Raw genomic sequence first — 21,264 nt, forward strand, 5'->3', positions numbered from 1 at the left:
TTGATTATTATAGTCGCTACTATGAATATGACATCATGACCTCCACAACAACAGAGAAGGTTATTGATAGTTTAGAGTCAATCTTCAGCTGTCATGGTTTGCCAATCACCTGCAAATCTGATAATGGTCCCCAATTCAGATCTGAATTATTCAAAGAATACTGTGAAAACAACGGGATCAAACACCTGAAAACGACAGCAAAATGGGCTCAAGCTAACGGAGAAGTCGAGCGCCAGAATGCATCGCTGATGAAGAGAATCAGAATTGCTCAGTCAGAAGGACTAGATTGGAAACGTGAACTTAGAAAATATGTGACTGTGTACAGAAGCATTGAACATGCCACGACAGGAAAGAGCCCGGCAGAGCTGCTCTTTAAACGGAAAATGAGAGGAAAGCTGCCAGACATCACAGAGTCGTGCGCAGACATGGAAGTACGTGACCGGGATGCAGAACAAAAAGGCAAGTCCAAACTGTACGCAGATGAACAGCGGAGAACACAATACTCAGAGGTGGAAGTTGGCGACACGGTGCTGGTACGGCAGGACAAAGTGGACAAGTTCACCACTCCTTTTAATGCCACACCGCACAAAGTTTTGAGTAAAACAGGGAATCAAGTAGTAGTGGAATCTCCAGAAGGAGCACGCTACTCGAGAAACACTACGTTTGTGAAGAAATACAGAACCAATGGACCAAAGGAGATGCTCCATGAGCAGGAGGAAACACAAGGGACTGAGGACAGTATAGTAGACCCGGACACACATACCACTGTGACACAGGCAATACCCACTGACACCAACATGTCAGACATACCCAATACAGCCAGACCTCAAAGGGTTAAAAGAAAACCCCAAAGACTGTCTGATTGTCACAACATAAACTGTGCGAGAACTGCATGGGTGATGTTAAATGTTTAAACCTGGGAATTATTTAGTTGTGTGGCAAGACACAAGTTTGTAAAAAGTTTATAAACCAAATAAGTTATGCAGTGTTATTGTAAGCAACTGTTTGTAAATTGCAAGTTTGTTTCCAAGGAAAAGGGGGATGTCGTCAATACGGTAATGTAATGTGCGAGTTTAACACCAGTAAATACGGTAATGTAATGTGCATTGCATTATGGGAATTACCCGGGAAAGCAGCAGTCAGCCATTTTACCAGTAAAGTAAAGATCATAGTTATAAGCCTGTCTGTCTGACTCTGATTTAATTCGACGTATCTACATGCTTGATTGAACGCATTAAAGCATAGATACAGCAGAGGGGAACTTGGAGTTGGTGGTGTTCCCATGCGCCTGCTGCCCTTGTCCTTCTAGGTGGAAGAGGTTGCGGGTTTGGGAGGTGCTGCCGAAGAAGCTTTGGCGAGTTGCTGCAGTGCATCTTGTAGATGGTACACACTGCAGCCACGGTAGATGGGGTGCCTATCAAATGGGCTGCTTTGTCCTGGATGGTGTCGAGCTTCTTGAGTGTTGTTGGAGCTGCACTCATCCAGGCAAGTGGAGAGTATTCCATCACACTCCTTACTTGTGCCTTGTAGATGGTGGAAAGGCTTTGGGGAGTCAGGAGGTGAGACACTCACCGCAGAATATCCAGCCTCTGACCTGCTCTTGTTGCCACAATATTCCTGAGGATGTGAATTACGCTATATAAATGGGAGTTCTTTCTTCCTGTTCCACCTGGGTGGTGTCCTGCACTCTGAGCCTTGGCCTAGATTGCTCGTTTAAAAAGTCTTGTTTAAGAAGTAACAAGAGCCCTTGTTGGATTTTCTCCTACCTGCAGGCTTTGGAGACTGAGATCAGCAGCCACGATTCCCTTATAGAAGTTGTAATGGAGCTGGGTCAGAGTCTTGTGAAGGACGGGCACTTTGCCTCTCGAGAGATTTCAAAGCGACTGTGGGAGCTGAAGGATGCAGTGGAGACGCTGAAAGAGGAGGCAGAGAAGAGGAGCAAGTTGTTGAGAGAGGTGCACGCAGCACAGGTCTTCCTCTCTGAGGTAGGTGCTTGGTTATGTCAGTGAGAAATTAATTCCCTCTCCTTGGTATCTTCCAAATGACAGGCCTCAAACCAAAGGACCAGCAACCGTGTCAGTGACCGAGAGTCAGTCACCAGCCAGGTAATCTAGTCACCAAACAATGATCTGTGATCAGGTCAGTGACTGTGACCGCGTGATCTAATCAGTAACCATGAGCAAGTAATCTAGTCAGTAACCGTGACTGAGGTCGAGTCAGTTCTCTGCCCTTCTGATTTACTATATTCCTCCACGTCTCACCACCCCGACAGAGAGCTGACCTGCTCCAAGGCTTTGGCAGTGTTGCACCCTTTAGGCTGCTTGCTATATTTACTGGCTCTTCCTGTTATTCTCGCCTCCGCCTGTGTACCCGCCTCTGTGACCCAGACACTGATAAACCAAGGTGGCCACTAAGCACTTCCACTACCTGCGAAGGTCACAGGAGAAGGGGGACTTAGCAATCAGGTCAAAGCCGCCATGTATGACAAGAGAAGTCACTGAGGCTGCAGCCTAGTCTTTGCAATAAATGTGCCTGGGCTGTGTGATGGTCTGAATCTCACTGTTGATCTTTGCTCACTGGCAGCTGTTGGAAGCTGAGTTATGGATGCAGGAGAGGAGACCACAGCTGGAGAGCTCAGACTACGGGAAGGACGAGGAATCCACACAGGTGCTGCTCCGGAAGCTGGAAAACATCGACTTGGATCTGGTCAGCTACAAGTCCAGGATGTTCATACTGAGGGAAATGGGGAATAATCTGTCCAACATGAGCCACCCTGACAGGTACAGCCCAGGGATTCTCCACAAAACCAGCAGTGGAATACAACAGGCAGGAAATGGGTAGAGGATGCCATATTTGGCCCTCAGGAAGGACAATAAAGGAAAGTTCACAGGGGCTTTGACCATTGTCATCGTCTTGAAATAGAAAGAGAGCAAGAGAGGTTTGATACTGGATGTGGGCAAGGGGAGGGAGGCAATGGGTGTTTCGAAACTTTGACTGGCAGTAGAGACAGATTCAGAGTCTGCACAACATGCACTGAGATACGAGTGTGACAGTGATTACTGAGGTATTTACCAGGCTGGCTCCTGTACGGTGAGCGTTGGTGATATTTACCAGGCTGGCTCCTGTATGGTGAATGTAGTGATATTTACCAGGTTTCTGGTTGTTCCGATCTCCTTGCAGACACACGATTTTGAAGCGGCTCCAGGATGTGGAAAGCGAGTACGAGGCACTCCTGCGGTTGGCTGAAACCCTACGGAAGAAGCTGGTGGACCAATACCAACTCTATCGGTTTGAACGGGAGGTGCAGGAAGTGGCCACGTGGCTGTCCAGCAAGCAGCGCCTGGCTGATTCCAAGGACTATGGCCAAGACCTGGAAGATGTGGAGGTAAAAAATGGAGCATGTTCAAATCATAAGAACATAACAATTAGGACCAGAAGTAGGCCATAAGGCTTCTCGAGCCTGCTTCAATAAGATCATGGCTGATCTTCTACCTCAACTCCACTTTCCTGCCCGATCCCCATATCCCTTGATTCCTCTGCAGTCCAAAAATCTATCTGTCTTAGCCTTGAATATACTCAAAGACTCAGCATCAGCAGCCCTTTCGGGTAGAAAATTCCAAAGATTCACAACCCTCTGAGTGAAGAAATTCCTCCTCATCTCAGGCTTAAATGGCCTACCCCTTTTACTGAGACTATGCCCCCTAGTTCTAGACTTTCCCGCCAGGGGAAACAACCTCTCCGCATCTACCCTGTCAATCCCCTTCAGAATCTTATATGTTTCAATGAGATCATCTTTCATTCTTCTAAACTCCAGTGAGTATAGGCCATTCTACACAATCTTTCATTGTAGGACAGCCCTCTCATCGCAGGAATCAATCTCGTGAACCTTTGATGCACCGCCTCCAAGGCAAGTATATCCTTCCTTAGATTAAGAGACCAAAACTGTGCACAGTACTCCAGGTGTGGTCTCATCAAGGCCCTGTACAATTGCAGCAAGACTTCCTTACTCTTGTATTCCAACCCCCTTACAATAAAGGCCAACATGCCATTTACCTTCCTAATTGCTTGCTGTACCTGCATGCTAACTCTTTGTGTTTCCTGAATGAGGACACCTAAATCTCTCTGAACACCAACATTTAATAGTTTCTCACCATTTAAAAATGATTGGCCTGGAAATTGGGTTGGTAGCGCCGGCGCTGAGCGCCTAAAGAGACCTAGAATTGGGGCGAAGCCCTATGTTGGGGCGAGCGCTATGAGGATAGCGCCGACTCAGAAATTGACTATACATTTAGCGCCTGCGCTAAGTGTTTGCGCGCGCCCGCGAGCGCAAACGGCTCATGACGTAATTTCAGTGTGCAATGCCTTTTAGGAGCGCCTGAGCACATATTGGGTGGCGCCCGGAGCCTTAGCGCCCAGTGCTATTAGTGACAGTTCGAAGGAGGGCTAACAGGCCCTTCTCGGAGTAGGGCGGCGCCATTTAAAGGGGACAGCTCTAGTGCAGAATCTTCTGCCACTTGGCCTACTCATTGCGATCGCTGCTGGAGAGAGTTGGCGAGCTAATGTGGAGCGGAGTTCTGGGATTTGAGCTTTACAGTACTTGGGACCTTCAACCCTGTCCGAAGCACTTGCAGCACTACACCTAAAAGCCTTTTGACCAACTGGCATCCGAATGGGAGCTTGTTTGGAGGGCAATGGCCTCATCGCCCAACACTGTGAAGGGGCAGAGAGACGGCGGGAGAGAGGGCCGGGATTGTCCAGAAGGAGGAGGGGCAATGGAGGTCAGCCAATCCGACGGGAGGCTGCGAGGGTCTTTAGGCAGCAGGTGACGAGCCTTGACATGTCGGAGGAGCAGTGTTTGCGAAGGCTCCGAATCTGGAGGGACATTGTTACTGATCTGTGCCACCTGCTTGGTCAGGATCTGCAGCCACGTGAACGCTGCAGAACCTCTCTGTCCGTGATGGCTACACTGACTGAAGGCCTCCATTTTTATGCCAACGGCTCCTTTCAGTCAGCCATTGGGGACAATGCGACTGTCGCTCAGGCTGCAGTCCGCTGTTGCATCCGGCAAGTGACAGATGCCCTTTATAGGCGAACGCGTCCATTCATTACCTTCCCTCGGACCCTGCAGAAGCAGGCGGAGGAGGAGGAGTATGAGGAGGAGGAGGAGGAGGAAGAGCAGGCGGAGGAGGAGGAGGAGGAAGATGGAAGGGCTGCTGAAAGTGGAAGGTCCATTCGTCAGAGGCTCCTCTGGACTCGTCTCGACACCCCTGTGGCGGAATGATGAGAGTCTTACCTCATGGGCACTTTGGATGTTTGAGGGCCTCTGCATGCCAGCATCACTGAAAGTAGTCACATGCACCAAGCAACATTTAAACTTCTGTTTATTGACACAAAAGTCTTTCATTACAGCTAAACAACATAAAGTGAGCAGAAACCATCACTGCCAAAATAAAAGTGACCTGTTCGGCAAAGCAGCAAAACTCAACAAAAATCTGCACCTATAACAGCAGGTGAGGGTGTCCGTGAATTTGGACAAACAAACGTCTCAGCACCTCCCTCTACAACTGGCCCCTTGAGGGAAAACGACTTCTCGTTCGCGCCCGGCCCCTTCCCGCCCTGCTGCTCCTACGTAATTGCACCCCAGTGGCGGCCTCAAGGCTGGGGGACGCTTGCCGACTGTCTGGAAGCGCAGAAGCCCCTGAGGCACGGCCTGGCCGACCTCTGGGCTTGGAGGGTGCGGACGCGGGATGCTTGCTTTGAGCATGGCTGGGAGCAGTGTGGCCTGCAGGTGGTGGCAGCTGCAATGCAGGTGTCCCAGCGCTGGCATGTGCAATGGTCTCCTGCCGAGAGAGGACACCTGCACCATGGTCGGACGATACACTGGCTATCTGAGGGGAGCGGCTCGGCTCATCCACCACAATCGCAGGCTCCACGGATTCCTGGCCTTGTACGGGAGTGGAAGGGCCCGGGGTGATCCTATCTGATGCAGAGAGGGTGGCTGCAGTGAGACATCGCGTTGCGTCAATCTGGCTGTGGAGGAGCCCAGCAAGTGAATGCGTGGCAACAGTGAGGACCTGTGTGCCAGGTGCCAGTGCTTCGGAGAAGGCCTGGACAGTTCTTCCCATGGCTTCGGACAAGGCAGGAGCCGACCGCTCCACTGCCTCGGACAAGCCCTGCACAGACCTTTCCAGGGATTGTCCGAAGCCCTGAACAGTCCTTTCCATTGCCAACTCAAAGCCGTGGACAGTCCTCTCCATTGTTGGGCCGAAGCCCTGGATAGTCCTGTGCATTGTGGCCCCGAAGCCCTGGATAGACCTGTCCATTGTTTCCCCGAACACCTGGAGAGACCTCTCCATTGTTGCGCCAAAGCCCTGCAGAGTCCTCTCCATTGTTGCCCCGAAGTCCAACATACTCCTAGCCAATGAATCTATTGACTCAGGCATCTTCTCCACTACAGCCATCAGCTCCGTGTGTCTGACCCGGGCCTGTTTGCTCATCTCTGCCAGGCGCCGGACCTCATCTGCACTCTGTGCAGCAGTCATGACGACCTGCCTTGCCCTGCCGAGAGACGGTGGCCGAACTTGCCTATCCCCCCTGCGTTGCTCCATGCCGCTTGGTCCGGCAACTGGTTCATCCTCAGAGCCACCCCCTCTCCCCTCCAGGGGACTACTATCCCCAGTCTGCAGATGTCTCAGCTCCCCGGATTCTGCAATGGCTGGTCCGGATTCCTCCTGGTCCTCGCCTCCGGTGGCACTGGCACTGCCAGCTTCAGCGCGTTGAGCCCGAGTTGGTGCTGCTTCATCTGAAAGTGGGAGGTGGAAGAGTGGCTTTAGCAAAAGGACAGGTTTGCTGAAAGGCATGCCAGATTGCGGCATGGCTCTGACATGGCTGCACACTGAGGATGCATGCTGGCGGGGGGACCAAGTGGAAGGCAACAGGTGGAAAAGGTGAGAGTCTTACCCTCGCTGTCGATAATGGGGTCGGCAGATGCAGTGGTCACTGGACGAGACAGACGTCCTCCAACTTTCTGGTGCACTCTCTCCTCCAGATCTGTGAGAGTGACCACTTGGGCAGGTCCGCCACCGGTTCAACGCTGTTCTTTTCTAATCTGCGCCATCTTCGACTGCAGGGGAAAGAAGGGGAGGTTCTGTTACATGAGGCCTTGAGACATCATCGCATGCCCCCCATTGTGCAAGAGCCCTTACATGAGGCCTTGAGACATCATCGCATGCCCCCCATTGTGCAAGAGCCCTTACATGAGGCCTTGAGACATCCTCGCATGCCCCCCATTGTGCAAGAGCCCTTACATGAGGCCTTGAGACATCATCGCATGCCCCCCATTGTGCAAGAGCCCTTACATGAAGCCTTGAGACATCTGTCCATGTGTCTGCCCAGAAAGGGCCATGGGTGCATACTGACAGATGACCAGTGGCGCATCATTGCAGCAGGGTGCCCAAAGTCAGCTGCAGATGGAGGGAAGCACAAGTTTGGTAAACCATCACTCACCCTAATGATCCGTGTGAGGTCATTGAATTTCTTCCTGCACTGAACAGGGGTCCTGGTCGCCATGCTGCTGGAGTTGACCCTCACAGCAACCTCCCTCCAAGATCGTCGGTAAGCCTTCTGATTTGGCCTCTTGCCATTATCCGGTACAGCACCTGTCGACGGTGTTCAACTGCAGCCACCAAGTGGTCCAGAGCCTCAGTGCTGAAGCGCTCTGCTCTCTGCCTAACCTTCTCCATAATGATGAACTTTGTACCGCCAGACAAGGGCGAGCGCCAAATCTGAGGCCTACAGGGCGTTGGGTGTTGAAGCTCAGTCTGACTGACCCACCCCTTTAAGAGCCGGCCGGCGCCTGCAGGTCTCATGCTTTGCCGTAATTGAGTTCACCTGCGCTGCGCCTGTCCGCGTCGAAATTGAGTAGCGCCTGACCTTTTGCGCCTTAAGAGCACCGTGCAACGGCTGATTTAGCGCCTGAATCCCCTTTGGGGGCGATGCAACCCAATATTGCCCCAGGCGCGGATAGCTCTCGTCTGGCTATAAACTTAGCGCATCGCCAGTTCTAACGCCTCAAGCGGGGCTATACCCAATTTCTAGGCTATTATGTTTTTCTATTCTTCCTGTCAAAGTGAATAACTTCACATTTCATATTATATTCCATCTGCCACCCTCTTGCCCACTCACTTAATCTGTCTATATCCCTTTGCAGGCCCTTTGCGTCCTCCTCACATCTTACTTTTCTACCTATCTTTGTATCGTCAGCAAATGTGGATACATTTCACTCGGTCCCTTCATCTCAGTCATTAATATAGATTGTAAATAGCTGAGACCCAAGCACTGATCCTTGTGGCACCCCACTAGTTACAGCCTGCCAATCTGAAAATGACCGGTTTATCCCTACTCTGTTTTCTGTTTGTTAACCAATCCTTTACCCCCAACCCCATGTGCCGTTATCTTGCTAACAACCTATTATGTGGCACCTAATCAAATGTCTTTTGGAAACCCAAATATACTACCTCCACTGGTTCCCCATTATCTACTCTGCTAGTTACATCTTCAAAAAACTCTATTAAATTTGTCAAACACGATCTCCCTTTCTTAAACCATGTTGACTCTGCCTAATCATATTATGATTTTCTAAGTGCCCTGTTACCACTTCCTTATTAATGGATTCCAGCATATTCCGATGACTGATGTCAGGCTAACTGGCCTGTAGTTCCCCGTTTTCTCTCTCCCTCCTTTTTAAATAATGGGGTTATATTTGCTACCTTCCAATCCGCTGGGACCGTTCCTGAATCTAGGGAATTTTGGAAGATCACAACCAATGCATCCACTATCTCTACAGCCACCTCTTTTAGAACCCTAGGATGTAGGCCATTAGGTCCAGGGAATTTGTTGGCTTTTAGTCCCATTAGTTTCTCAAGTACTTTTTCTCTACTGATCTTAATTACTTTAAGTTCCTCACTCTCATTAGCCCCTTGGTTCCCCCTATTTTTGGTATACTGTTTGTGTCTTCTACTGTGAAGACAGATACAAAATATTTGTTTAAAGTCTCTGACATTTCCTTGTTCCCCAATATAATTTTTCTTGTCTCAGCCTCTAAGGGACCAATGCTTACTTTTGCTACTCGCTTCCTTTTTACATACTTGTAGAAGCTCTTGCATCTGTTTTTATATTTCTTGCTAATTTACTCTCATTCTATTTTCTCCCTTTTTATCAAATTTTTGGTCATCCTTTGCTGGTTTCTAAAGCTCTCCCAATCCTCAGACTTACTACTATTCTTTGCAACATTATAAGCCTCTTCTTTTAATCTAATACTATCCTCAACTTCTTTAGTTAGCCATGGATGGATCACTTTTCCTGTCGAGTGTTTTTTTCTCAATGGAATGTATATTGAGAATTTTGGAATATATCTTTAAACGATTGCCACTGCTTATCTACTATCATACCTTTTAATCTAATTTCCCAATCTACCTTAGCCAACTCGCCCCTCATACCTATGTAACTGGCATTGTTTAAATTTAGGATTCTGGTGTTGGACTTAAAAATGTCACTTTCAAACTCAATGTGAACTTCTTTCGTATTATGGTCACTCTTTCCTAGAGGATCCTTTACTATGAGATTACTAATTAACCCTGTCTCATTACACAATACAAGACCTAAAGTAGCCTGTTCCCTGGTTGGTTCCATGATGTATTGTTCTATGAAACTATCTCGAATACATTCCATGAACTCGTCCTCCAGACTACCTTTGCTAATTTGATTTGTCCAGTCTGTATGCAGATTAAAGTTCCCCATGAATATTGTATTACCTTTGTTACAAGCTCCTATTATTTCCTGATTAATACTCTGTCCAGCGGTATAGCTGCTGTTAGGGGGGGGGGGCTATAAACTACTCCAACCACTGTTTTCTGCCACTTGCTATTCCTTATCTCCACCTGTACTGATTCTACTTCTTGACCTTCTGAGCCAAGATCCTTTCTCGCTACTGTCCTTATGTCATCCTTTATTATCAGGGGCTACCCTCCTTTTCCACTCTGCCTGTCTTTTTGATATGTCAAGAACCCAGGAATATTTAGTTCCCAACCCTGGTCACCTTGCAACCATGTCTCTGTAATGGCTATTAGATCAAACCCATTTACCTCTCTTTGTGCCACTAATTCATCTACCTTGTTACGAATGCTTCGTGCATTCAGGTTTTAGTTTTAACCTTTTACCATAATTCCCTGCTTTGACCTTATTCTCTGCTGCACTGCTACCATTACTGCCCCTTCCTGACACACTCCGCTTATCTTGGCCCAAATCACTACACTGCTGTATTGCCTTGACTTTTACATAAGAACATAAGAAATAGGAGCAGGAGTAGGCCAATCGGCCCCTCGAGCCTGCTCCGCCATTCAATAAGATCATGGCTGATCTGATCCTAACCGCCAATGCACTATCACAGAACCATCTCCTGAATCTAACAGAATTAGACACACGAAATAGGAGCAGGATCAGGCTACACGGCCCCTGGGCCCGCTCCGCTACCCACAGGGCCATGACTGATCCGAACCTAGACTCATGTCCAAATTCCTGCCCGCTCCCCGTAACCCTTAATTCCCTTTACTTCTAGGAAACTGTCTATTTCTGTTTTAAATTTATGTAATGACGTAGCTTCTACAGCTTTTTGGGACAGCATATTCCATGGACCTACCACCCTCTGAGTGAAGTAGTTCCTCCTCATCTCAGTTTTGAAAGAGCAGCCCCTTATTCTAAGACTATGCCCCCTAGTTCTAGTTTCACCCATCATCGGGAACATCTTCCCCGCATCCACCCGATCCAACCCCTTCACAATCTTATATGTTTCAATAAGATCGCCTCTCATTCTTCTGAACTCCAATGAGTAGAGTCCCAATCTACTCAACCTCTCCTCATATGTCCATCCCCTCATCCCCGGGATTAACCGAGTGAACCTTCTTTGTACTGACTCGAGAGCAAGTATGTCCTTTCTTAAGTATGGACACCAAAACTGTACGCAGTATTCCAGGTGCGGTCTCACCAATACCTTGTACAACTGAAGCAATACCTCCCTATTTTTATATTCTATCCCCCTAGCAATGAAAGCCAACATTCCATTGGCCTTCTTAATCACTTGCTGCACCTGCATACTAACCTTTTGAGTTTTGCGCACCAGGACCCCCAGATCCCTTTGTACTTCAGTACTTTCCAGTTTCTTGCCATTAAGATAATAACTTGCTCTACGATTTTTCCTGCCAAAGTGCATAACCTCACACTTTCCAGTATTGTATTCCATCTGCCAAATCTCTGCCCACTTACTTAGCCTGTCGATGTCCCCTTGCAGGTTTTTTATGTCCTCCTCACTCACTACTTTCCCTCCCATCTTAGTATCATCTGCAAACTTTGATATGTTACACTCGGTCCCCTCCTCCAAATCGTTAATATAGATTGTAAAGAGTTGGGGACCCAGCACTGACCCCTGCGGAACACCACTAGTTACTGATTGCCAGTCTGAGAATGAACCATTTATCCCAACTCTCTGCCTTCTGTTAGATAGCCAATCCTCTATCCATGCCAGAATATTACCCCCTAAATTTCCCCTCACCTGACCCGCACCCCCCCCCCTGCTTTTTAGTTTAAAGCCCTATCTACAGCCCTAGTTATTCGATTCGTCAGGACACTGGTCCCAGCCCGGTTTAAGTGGAGACCATCACAACGGAACAGCTCCCTCTTTCCCCAGTACCAGTGCCCCATGAATCAAAACCCCTTCCTCCCACACCACTCTTTGAGCCACGCATTTAACTCTCTGATCTGCTTGTCCCTGTGCCAATTTGCACATGGCTCAGGTAACAAACCAGAGATTATTACCTTTGAGGTTCTGCTTTTTAATTTGGACCCTAGCTCCTCAAACACTCTAAGCAGAACCTCATTCCTAGTTCTACCTATGTCGTTGGTTCCTACGTGAACCACAACAACTGGATCCTCCCCCTCCCACTCCAAATTCTACTCCAGCAGCGTGGAGATGTCTTTAACCCTGGCACCGGGCAGGCAACACAGCCTTTGGAACTCTCGATCACGGCTGCAGAGAACAGTATACTGACAATACTGACCCCTACCACAACAGAATTCCTTTTCACCCCCCCCCCCCCACACTTGATTAGCCTCCTGCACCATGGTGCCATGGTCAGCTCGCTCATCCATCCTGCAGAATCTGCCCTCATCCACATAGGCAGCAAGAACCTCATACCTGTTGGATAAGGGCAAAGGCTGAGGCTCCTCCAGCACTGCACCTGGGGTCCCCTTACCTGCCTGAGTTGCAGTCACATCCTCCTGTCCCTGACCACTAACCAGACCTGCACTACTACCTAATCTAAGGGGTGTGACTGCCTCCTGGATCAAAGTATCCCAATAACTCTTTCCCCCCCGCCCCTCCCTGATGCCCCGCAATGTCTCCAGCTCAACAACTCTGAGCTGAATTTCCTCGAGTTGCAGACACTTACTGCAAACGTGGTTGTCCGGGATCACAAAGATCTCCACAAACTCCCACATGCTGCAGTTGCGGCACACCACCTGCACTGCCATCTCTAACCTTGTTTTACTTATTTAGTTAATTAAAGTTTATGTATTTAATTAACTTAGCTTAGAATTTAGTTTTTAACTAATTACTAGATCTAGTTTAAGTTCCAGGTAGCTGAAATTAAATATTTACTTGTAACACAAAGCACTCCAAGTATTGGAGGTAAAAAGCAGAACCTCCTTCCCCCCCTGATCCGAATTCCCACTCTCTCCAAATTCCCAAGTTTAGCACTCTGTTTAAGTGCACGCCGTTTAAGACACTCTGGCCGGAATTTTCCCCTAAAAAGACGAGTGGGTTTGGAACGTGGGGGCAGTTAAATTGTTAAAAGTGTGATTCCCGCCTCCAACCCGCCCACTTCCATTTTGAGTTTAACTGCCTGAGGACGGGTTTCACACAATTCGTGAAACCTGGCAGTTAAAGCGAGGCGGGCACTGCTGCACCCAGGAGGTAAGTGATTTTACACCTACCTCCTGGATCCAGGGTCCCTGCCTAATCCACGTCCCGTGATCAAAGACTCCTCATGAGGTCTCCGATCCCCACCATGAGGCCCACCCCACCAATGATCCAGAGGCTGGCCACGATCCTCCAGCGGCCAGCCCCGATCCTCCATCCCCCCCAGATCCCCAGCCAAACTCCCCCCGCCGATACTCCATCCCCCCCGATCCCCAGCTGGGACTGAGAGTAGGGGTACACTGGGAATGAGAGTAGGGGTACACTGGGACATAGAGTAGGGGTACACCGGGACTGAGAGTAGGGGTACACCGGGACTGAGAGTAGGGGTACACCGGGACTGAGAGTAGGGGTACACTGGGACTGAGAGTAGGGGTACACCGGGACTGAGAGTAGGGGTACACTGGGACTGAGAATAGGGGTACACTGGGACTGGGAGTAGGGGTACACTGGGACTGAGAGTAGGGGTACACTGGGACTTGGAGTAGGGGTACACTGGGACTGGGAGTAGGGGTACACTGGGACTGAGAGTAGGGGTACAGTGGGGCTGAGAGTAGGGGTACACCGGGACTGAGAGTAGGGGTACAGTGGGACTGAGAGTAGCGGTACAGTGGGACTGAGAGTAGGGGTACAGTGGGACTGAGAGTAGGGGTACAGTGGGACTGAGAGTAGGGGTACAGTGGGACTGAGAGTCGGGGTACAGTGGGACTGAGAGTAGGGGTACACTGGGACTGAGAGTAGGGGTACACTGGGACTGAGAGTAGGGGTACAGTGGGACTGAGAGTAGGGGTACACTGGGACTAAGAGTAGGGGCACACTGGGACTGAGAGTAGGGGTACACTGGGACTGAGAGTAGGGGTACACTGGGACTGAGAGTAGGGGTACACTGGGACTGAGAGTAGGGGTACACTGGGACTGAGAGTAGGGGTACACTGGGACTGAGAGTAGGGGCACACTGGGACTGAGAGTAGGGGCACACTGGGACTGAGAGTAGGGGTACAGTGGGACTGAGAGTAGGGGTACAGTGGGACTGAGAGTAGGGGTACAGTGGGACTGAGAGTAGGGGGTACAGTGGGACTGAGAGTAGGGGTACAGTGGGACTGAGAGTAGGGGTACACTGGGACTGACAGTAGGGATACAGTGGGACGGAGAGTAGTGGTACACCGAGACTGAGAGTAGGGGTAGAGTGGGACTGAGAGTAGGGGTGCACTGGGACTGAGAGTAGGGGTAGAGTGGGACTGAGAGTAGGGGTAGAGTGGGACTGAGAGTAGGGGTAGAGTGGGACTGAGAGTAGGGGCACACCGGGACTGAGATAGGGGCACAGTGGGACTGAGAGTAGGGTCACACTGGGACTGAGAGTAGGGGTACACTGGGACTGAGAGTAGGGGTAAACTGGGACTGAGAGTAGGGGTACACTGGGACTGAGAGTAGGGGTACACTGGGACTGAGAGTAGGGGTACACTGGGACTGAGAGTAGAGGTACACTGGGTCTGAGAGTAGGGGTACACTGGGACTGAGAATAGGGGTACACTGGGACTGGGAGTAGGGGTACAGTGGGCCTGAGAGTAGGGGTACAGTGGGACTGAGAGTAGGGGTACAGTGGGACTGAGAGTATGGGTACACTGGGACTGAGAGTAGTGGTACACTGGGACTGAGAGTAGGGGTACAGTGGGACTGAGAGTAGGGGTACACTGGGACTGGGAGTAGGGGTACACTGGGACTGAGAGTAGGGGTACACCGGGACTGAGAGTAGGGGTACACTGGGACTGAGAATAGGGGTACACTGGGACTGGGAGTAGGGGTACACTGGGACTGAGAGTAGGGGTACACTGGGACTTGGAGTAGGGGTACACTGGGACTGGGAGTAGGGGTACACTGGGACTGAGAGTAGGGGTACAGTGGGGCTGAGAGTAGGGGTACACCGGGACTGAGAGTAGGGGTACAGTGGGACTGAGAGTAGCGGTACAGTGGGACTGAGAGTAGGGGTACAGTGGGACTGAGAGTAGGGGTACAGTGGGACTGAGAGTAGGGGTACAGTGGGACTGAGAGTCGGGGTACAGTGGGACTGAGAGTAGGGGTACACTGGGACTGAGAGTAGGGGTACACTGGGACTGAGAGTAGGGGTACAGTGGGACTGAGAGTAGGGGTACACTGGGACTAAGAGTAGGGGCACACTGGGACTGAGAGTAGGGGTACACTGGGACTGAGAGTAGGGGTACACTGGGACTGAGAGTAGGGGTACACTGGGACTGAGAGTAGGGGTACACTGGGACTGAGAGTAGGGGTACACTGGGACTGAGAGTAGGGGCACACTGGGACTGAGAGTAGGGGCACACTGGGACTGAGAGTAGGGGTACAGTGGGACTGAGAGTAGGGGTACAGTGGGACTGAGAGTAGGGGTACAGTGGGACTGAGAGTAGGGGTACAGTGGGACTGAGAGTAGGGGGTACAGTGGGACTGAGAGTAGGGGTACAGTGGGACTGAGAGTAGGGGTACACTGGGACTGACAGTAGGGATACAGTGGGACGGAGAGTAGTGGTACACCGAGACTGAGAGTAGGGGTAGAGTGGGACTGAGAGTAGGGGTGCACTGGGACTGAGAGTAGGGGTAGAGTGGGACTGAGAGTAGGGGTAGAGTGGGACTGAGAGTAGGGGTAGAGTGGGACTGAGAGTAGGGGCACACCGGGACTGAGATAGGGGCACAGTGGGACTGAGAGTAGGGTCACACTGGGACTGAGAGTAGGGGTACACTGGGACTGAGAGTAGGGGTAAACTGGGACTGAGAGTAGGGGTACACTGGGACTGAGAGTAGGGGTACACTGGGACTGAGAGTAGGGGTACACTGGGACTGAGAGTAGAGGTACACTGGGTCTGAGAGTAGGGGTACACTGGGACTGAGAATAGGGGTACACTGGGACTGGGAGTAGGGGTACAGTGGGCCTGAGAGTAGGGGTACAGTGGGACTGAGAGTAGGGGTACAGTGGGACTGAGAGTATGGGTACACTGGGACTGAGAGTAGTGGTACACTGGGACTGAGAGTAGGGGTACAGTGGGACTGAGAGTAGGGGTACACTGGGACTGGGAGTAGGGGTACACTGGGACTGAGAGTACGGGTACACTGGGACTGAGAGTAGGGGTACACTGGGACTGAGAGTAGGGGTACACTGGGACTGGGAGTAGGGGTACACTGGGACTGAGAGTAGGGGTACAGTGGGGCTGGGAGTAGGGGTACACTGGGACTGAGAGTAGGGGTACAGTGGGACTGAGAGTAGGGGTACAGTGAGACTGAGATTAGGGGTACACTGGGACTGAGAGTACGGGTACACTGGAACTGAGAGTAGGGGTACACTGGGACTGAGAGTAGGGGTACACTGGGATTGGGAGTAGGGATACACTGGGACTGAGAGTAGGGGTACAGTGGGACTGAGAGTAGGGGTACACTGGGACTGAGAGTAGGGGTAGAGTGAGACTGGGAGTAGGGGTAGAGTGAGACTGGGAGTAGGGGTACACTGGGACTGAGAGTAGGGGTACACTGGGACTGAGAGTAGGGGCACACTGGGACTGAGAGTAGGTGTACACTGGGACTGGGAGTAGGGGTACACTGGGACTGAGAGTAGGGGTACAGTGGGGCTGAGAGTAGGGGTACACCGGGACTGAGAGTAGGGGTACAGTGGGACTGAGAGTAGGGGTACAGTGGGACTGAGAGTAGGGGTACAGTGGGACTGAGAGTAGGGGTACAGTGGGACTGAGAGTAGGGGTACAGTGGGACTGAGAGTAGGGGTACACTGGGACTGAGAGTAGGGGTACACTGGGACTGAGAGTAGGGGTGCACTGGGACTGAGAGTAGGGGTACACTGGGACTGAGAGTAGGGGCACACTGGGACTGAGAGTAGGGGCACACTGGGACTGAGAGTAGGGGTACAGTGGGACTGAGAGTAGGGGTACAGTGGGACTGAGAGTAGGGGTACAGTGGGACTGAGAGTAGGGGCACAGTGGGACTGAGAGTAGGGGTACAGTGGGACTGAGAGTAGGGGTACACTGGGACTGACAGTAGGGATACAGTGGGACGGAGAGTAGTGGTACACCGAGACTGAGAGTAGGGGTAGAGTGGGACTGAGTGTAGGGGTGCACTGGGACTGAGAGTAGGGGTAGAGTGGGACTGAGAGTAGGGGTAGAGTGGGACTGAGAGTAGGGGTAGAGTGGGACTGAGAGTAGGGGCACACCGGGACTGAGATAGGGGCACAGTGGGACTGAGAGTAGGGTCACACTGGGACTGAGAGTAGGGGTACACTGGGACTGAGAGTAGGGGTACACTGGGACTGAGAGTAGGGGTAAACTGGGACTGAGAGTAGGGGTACACTGGGACTGAGAGTAGGGGTACACTGGGACTGAGAGTAGGGGTACACTGGGACTGAGAGTAGAGGTACACTGGGTCTGAGAGTAGGGGTACACTGGGACTGAGAATAGGGGTACACTGGGACTGGGAGTAGGGGTACAGTGGGCCTGAGAGTAGGGGTACAGTGGGACTGAGAGTAGGGGTACAGTGGGACTGAGAGTATGGGTACACTGGGACTGAGAGTAGTGGTACATTGGGACTGAGAGTAGGGGTACAGTGGGACTGAGAGTAGGGGTACACTGGGACTGGGAGTAGGGGTACACTGGGACTGAGAGTACGGGTACACTGGGACTGAGAGTAGGGGTACACTGGGACTGAGAGTAGGGGTACACTGGGACTGGGAGTAGGGGTACACTGGGACTGAGAGTAGGGGTACAGTGGGACTGGGAGTAGGGGTACACTGGGACTGAGAGTCGGGGTACAGTGGGACTGAGAGTAGGGGTACAGTGAGACTGAGAGTAGGGGTACACTGGGACTGAGAGTACGGGTACACTGGAACTGAGAGTAGGGGTACACTGGGACTGAGAGTAGGGGTACACTGGGATTGGGAGTAGGGATACACTGGGACTGAGAGCAGGGGTACAGTGGGACTGAGAGTAGGGGTACACTGGGACTGAGAGTAGGGGTAGAGTGAGACTGGGAGTAGGGGTACACTGGGTCTGAGAGTAGGGGTACACTGGGACTGAGAGTAGGGGTACACTGGGACTGAGAGTAGGGGCACACTGGGACTGAGAGTAGGGGTACAGTGGGACTGAGAGTAGGGGTACACTGGGACTGAGAGTAGGGGTACACTGGGACTGGGAGTAGGGGTACACTGGGACTGGGAGTAGGGGTACACTGGGACTGAGAGTAGGGGTACACTGCGACTGAGAGTAGGGGTACACTGGGACTGGGAGTAGGGGTACACTGGGACTGGGAGTCGGGGTACACTGGGACTGAGAGTAGGGGTACACTGGGACTGAGAGTAGGGATACTGTGGGACTGAGAGTAGGGGTACAGTGGGACTGAGAGTAGGGGTACACTCGGACTGAGAGTAGGGGTACAGTGGGACTGAGAGTAGCGGTATAGTGGGACTGAGTGTAGGCGTACAGTGGGACTGAGAGTAGGGGTACAGTGGGACTGAGAGTAGGGGTACAGTGGGACTGAGAGTAGGGGTACACTGGGACTGAGAGTAGGGGTACACTGGGACTGAGAGTAGGGGTACAGTGGGACTGAGAGTAGGGGTACGCCGGGACTGAGAGTAGGGGTACACCGGGACTGAGAGTAGGGGCACACCGGGACTGAAAGTAGGGGTACACTGGGACTGAGAGTAGGGGTACACTGGGACTGGGAGTAGGGGTACACTGGGACTGGGAGTAGGAGTACACTGGGACTGAGAGTAGGGGTACACTGGGACTGAGAGTAGGGGTACACCGGGACTGAGAGTAGGAGTACACCGGGACTGGGAGTAGGGGTACACTGGGACTGAGAGTAGGGGTACAGTGGGACTGAGAGTAGGGGTACACTGGGACTGGGAGTAGGGGTACACTGGGACTGAGAGTAGGGGTACACTGGGACTGGGAGTAGGAGTACACTGGGACTGAGAGTAGGGGTACACTGGGACTGAGAGTAGGGGTACACCGGGACTGAGAGTAGGAGTACACCGGGACTGGGAGTAGGGGTACACCGGGACTGAGAGTAGGGGTACAGTGGGACTGAGAGTAGGGGTACACTGGGACTGGGAGTAGGGGTACAGTGGGACTGAGAGTAGAGGTACACTGGGACTGGGAGTAGGGGTACAGTGGGAGTGAGAGTAGGGGTACACTGGGACTGAGAGTAGGGGTACACTGGGACTGGGAGTAGGGGTACACTGGGACTGGGAGTCGGGGTACACTGGGACTGAGAGTAGGGGTACACTGGGACTGAGAGTAGGGGTACACTGGGACTGAGAGTAGGGATACTGTGGGACTGAGAGTAGGGGTACAGTGGGACTGAGAGTAGGGGTACACTAGGACTGAGAGTAGGGGTACAGTGGGACTGAGAGTAGCGGTATAGTGGGACTGAGTGTAGGCGTACAGTGGGACTGAGAGTAGGGGTACAGTGGGACTGAGAGTAGGGGTACAGTGGGACTGAGAGTAGGGGTACACTGGGACTGAGAGTAGGGGTACACTGGGACTGAGAGTAGGGGTACAGTGGGACTGAGAGTAGGGGTACACCGGGACTGAGAGTAGGGGTACACCGGGACTGAGAGTAGGGGCACACCGGGACTGAAAGTAGGGGTACACTGGGACTGAGAGTAGGGGTACACTGGGACTGGGAGTAGGGGTACACTGGGACTGGGAGTAGGAGTACACTGGGACTGAGAGTAGGGGTACACTGGGACTGAGAGTAGGGGTACACCGGGACTGAGAGTAGGAGTACACCGGGACTGGGAGTAGGGGTACACTGGGACTGAGAGTAGGGGTACAGTGGGACTGAGAGTAGGGGTACACTGGGACTGGGAGTAGGGGTACACTGGGACTGAGAGTAGGGGTACACTGGGACTGGGAGTAGGAGTACACTGGGACTGAGAGTAGGGGTACACTGGGACTGAGAGTAGGGGTACACCGGGACTGAGAGTAGGAGTACACCGGGACTGGGAGTAGGGGTACACCGGGACTGAGAGTAGGGGTACAGTGGGACTGAGAGTAGGGGTACACTGGGACTGGGAGTAGGGGTACAGTGGGAGTGAGAGTAGAGGTACACTGGGACTTGGAGTAGGGGTACACTGGGACTGAGAGTAGGGGTACAGTGGGACTGAGAATAGGGGTACAGTGTGACTGAGAGTAGGGGTACAGTGGGATTGAGAGCAGGGGCACACTGGGAGTGAGAGTAGGGGCACACTGGGACTGGGAGTAGGGGTACACTGGGACTTGGAGTAGGGGTACAGTGGGACTGAGAGTAGGGGTACAGTGGGACTGAGAGTAGGGGTACAGTGGGGCTGAGAGTAGGGGTACAGTGGGACTGAGAGTAGGGGCACACCGGGACTGAGAGTAGGGGTACACTGGGACTGGGAGTAGGGGTACACTGGGACTTGGAGTAGGGGTACAGTGGGACTGAGAGTAGGGGTACAGTGGGACTGAGAGCAGGGGTACAGATACTGGAACTGTATCTGACCTGGGAGTTCCTGATGCCGCCGTGAGATTTATGGAAGAATTAATTTTCTCTTTCCCCTCGCTATGTTCTCTACATGGGCATGTGACGAGGAGTGAAGTGAGTGGGAGAAACTCTCTGATCCTGATATTGATGTCCCTGAGGCCCAACTAGTCGAGGACGTACTGCGAACAAAAGTAAAAGCAAGGGCTGGAAACCTGAAATAATGACAGAAACTGGAGGAAGTGGAGAGCAGAGGCTGCGCTGTCTGATATAGCGAGTTCCACAGTCACTGATCTGTCTGTGTTTCCTTCATCCTCAGCTACTGCAGAAGAAGTTTGAAAACTTGGAGCAGGAGCTAAGTACCCTGGGTCAGAACAAGGTGTCCACATTTCACGAGCTGGTAAAATCACTGAAGAGACAGTCTCACAGCTTCGTGACCGAGATCATGGATCAGGCCAATGTGATTAACCGGCAGTGGGACACACTGCAACAAGCGGTCAGAAATCGAGGAGAGGTGAGGGCCTGTCTTGTGACGGGATCGGTGAGAGGGGATGATGGGTGAGGGCGGGGGGCTGGGGAGGAACTGCCCACACAATATTGGATTCAACATTCCGTGAGTGAGATATCTGAATCCACAGCAGACTTAGGTTATACCATCCTGGTGGGTTAACTCCCCAGATAGTGAGAGTGTGTGAGTGCGAGTGTGGGTTCAGTCCCCTGATAGTGAG

General features: G+C 51.8%; 1 protein-coding gene across 1 annotated transcript in view; it reads left to right on the top strand.

Annotated features, from left to right (window-relative positions):
• sptbn5 (spectrin, beta, non-erythrocytic 5) overlaps nt 1-21,264 on the top strand; it is a 781,023-nt gene that overhangs the window by 437,766 nt on the left and 321,993 nt on the right. Inside the window, 4 exon segments of the mRNA XM_086003837.1 lie at nt 1,773-1,985; nt 2,584-2,780; nt 3,181-3,385; nt 20,856-21,050. Coding sequence (XP_085859963.1) covers nt 1,773-1,985; nt 2,584-2,780; nt 3,181-3,385; nt 20,856-21,050 — 810 coding nt within the window.

The sequence above is a fragment of the Somniosus microcephalus genome, chromosome 12, assembly GCF_052327205.1.
Source record: "Somniosus microcephalus isolate GS21.2 chromosome 12, FLI_Smic_1.0, whole genome shotgun sequence".
NCBI lineage: Eukaryota > Metazoa > Chordata > Chondrichthyes > Squaliformes > Somniosidae > Somniosus > Somniosus microcephalus.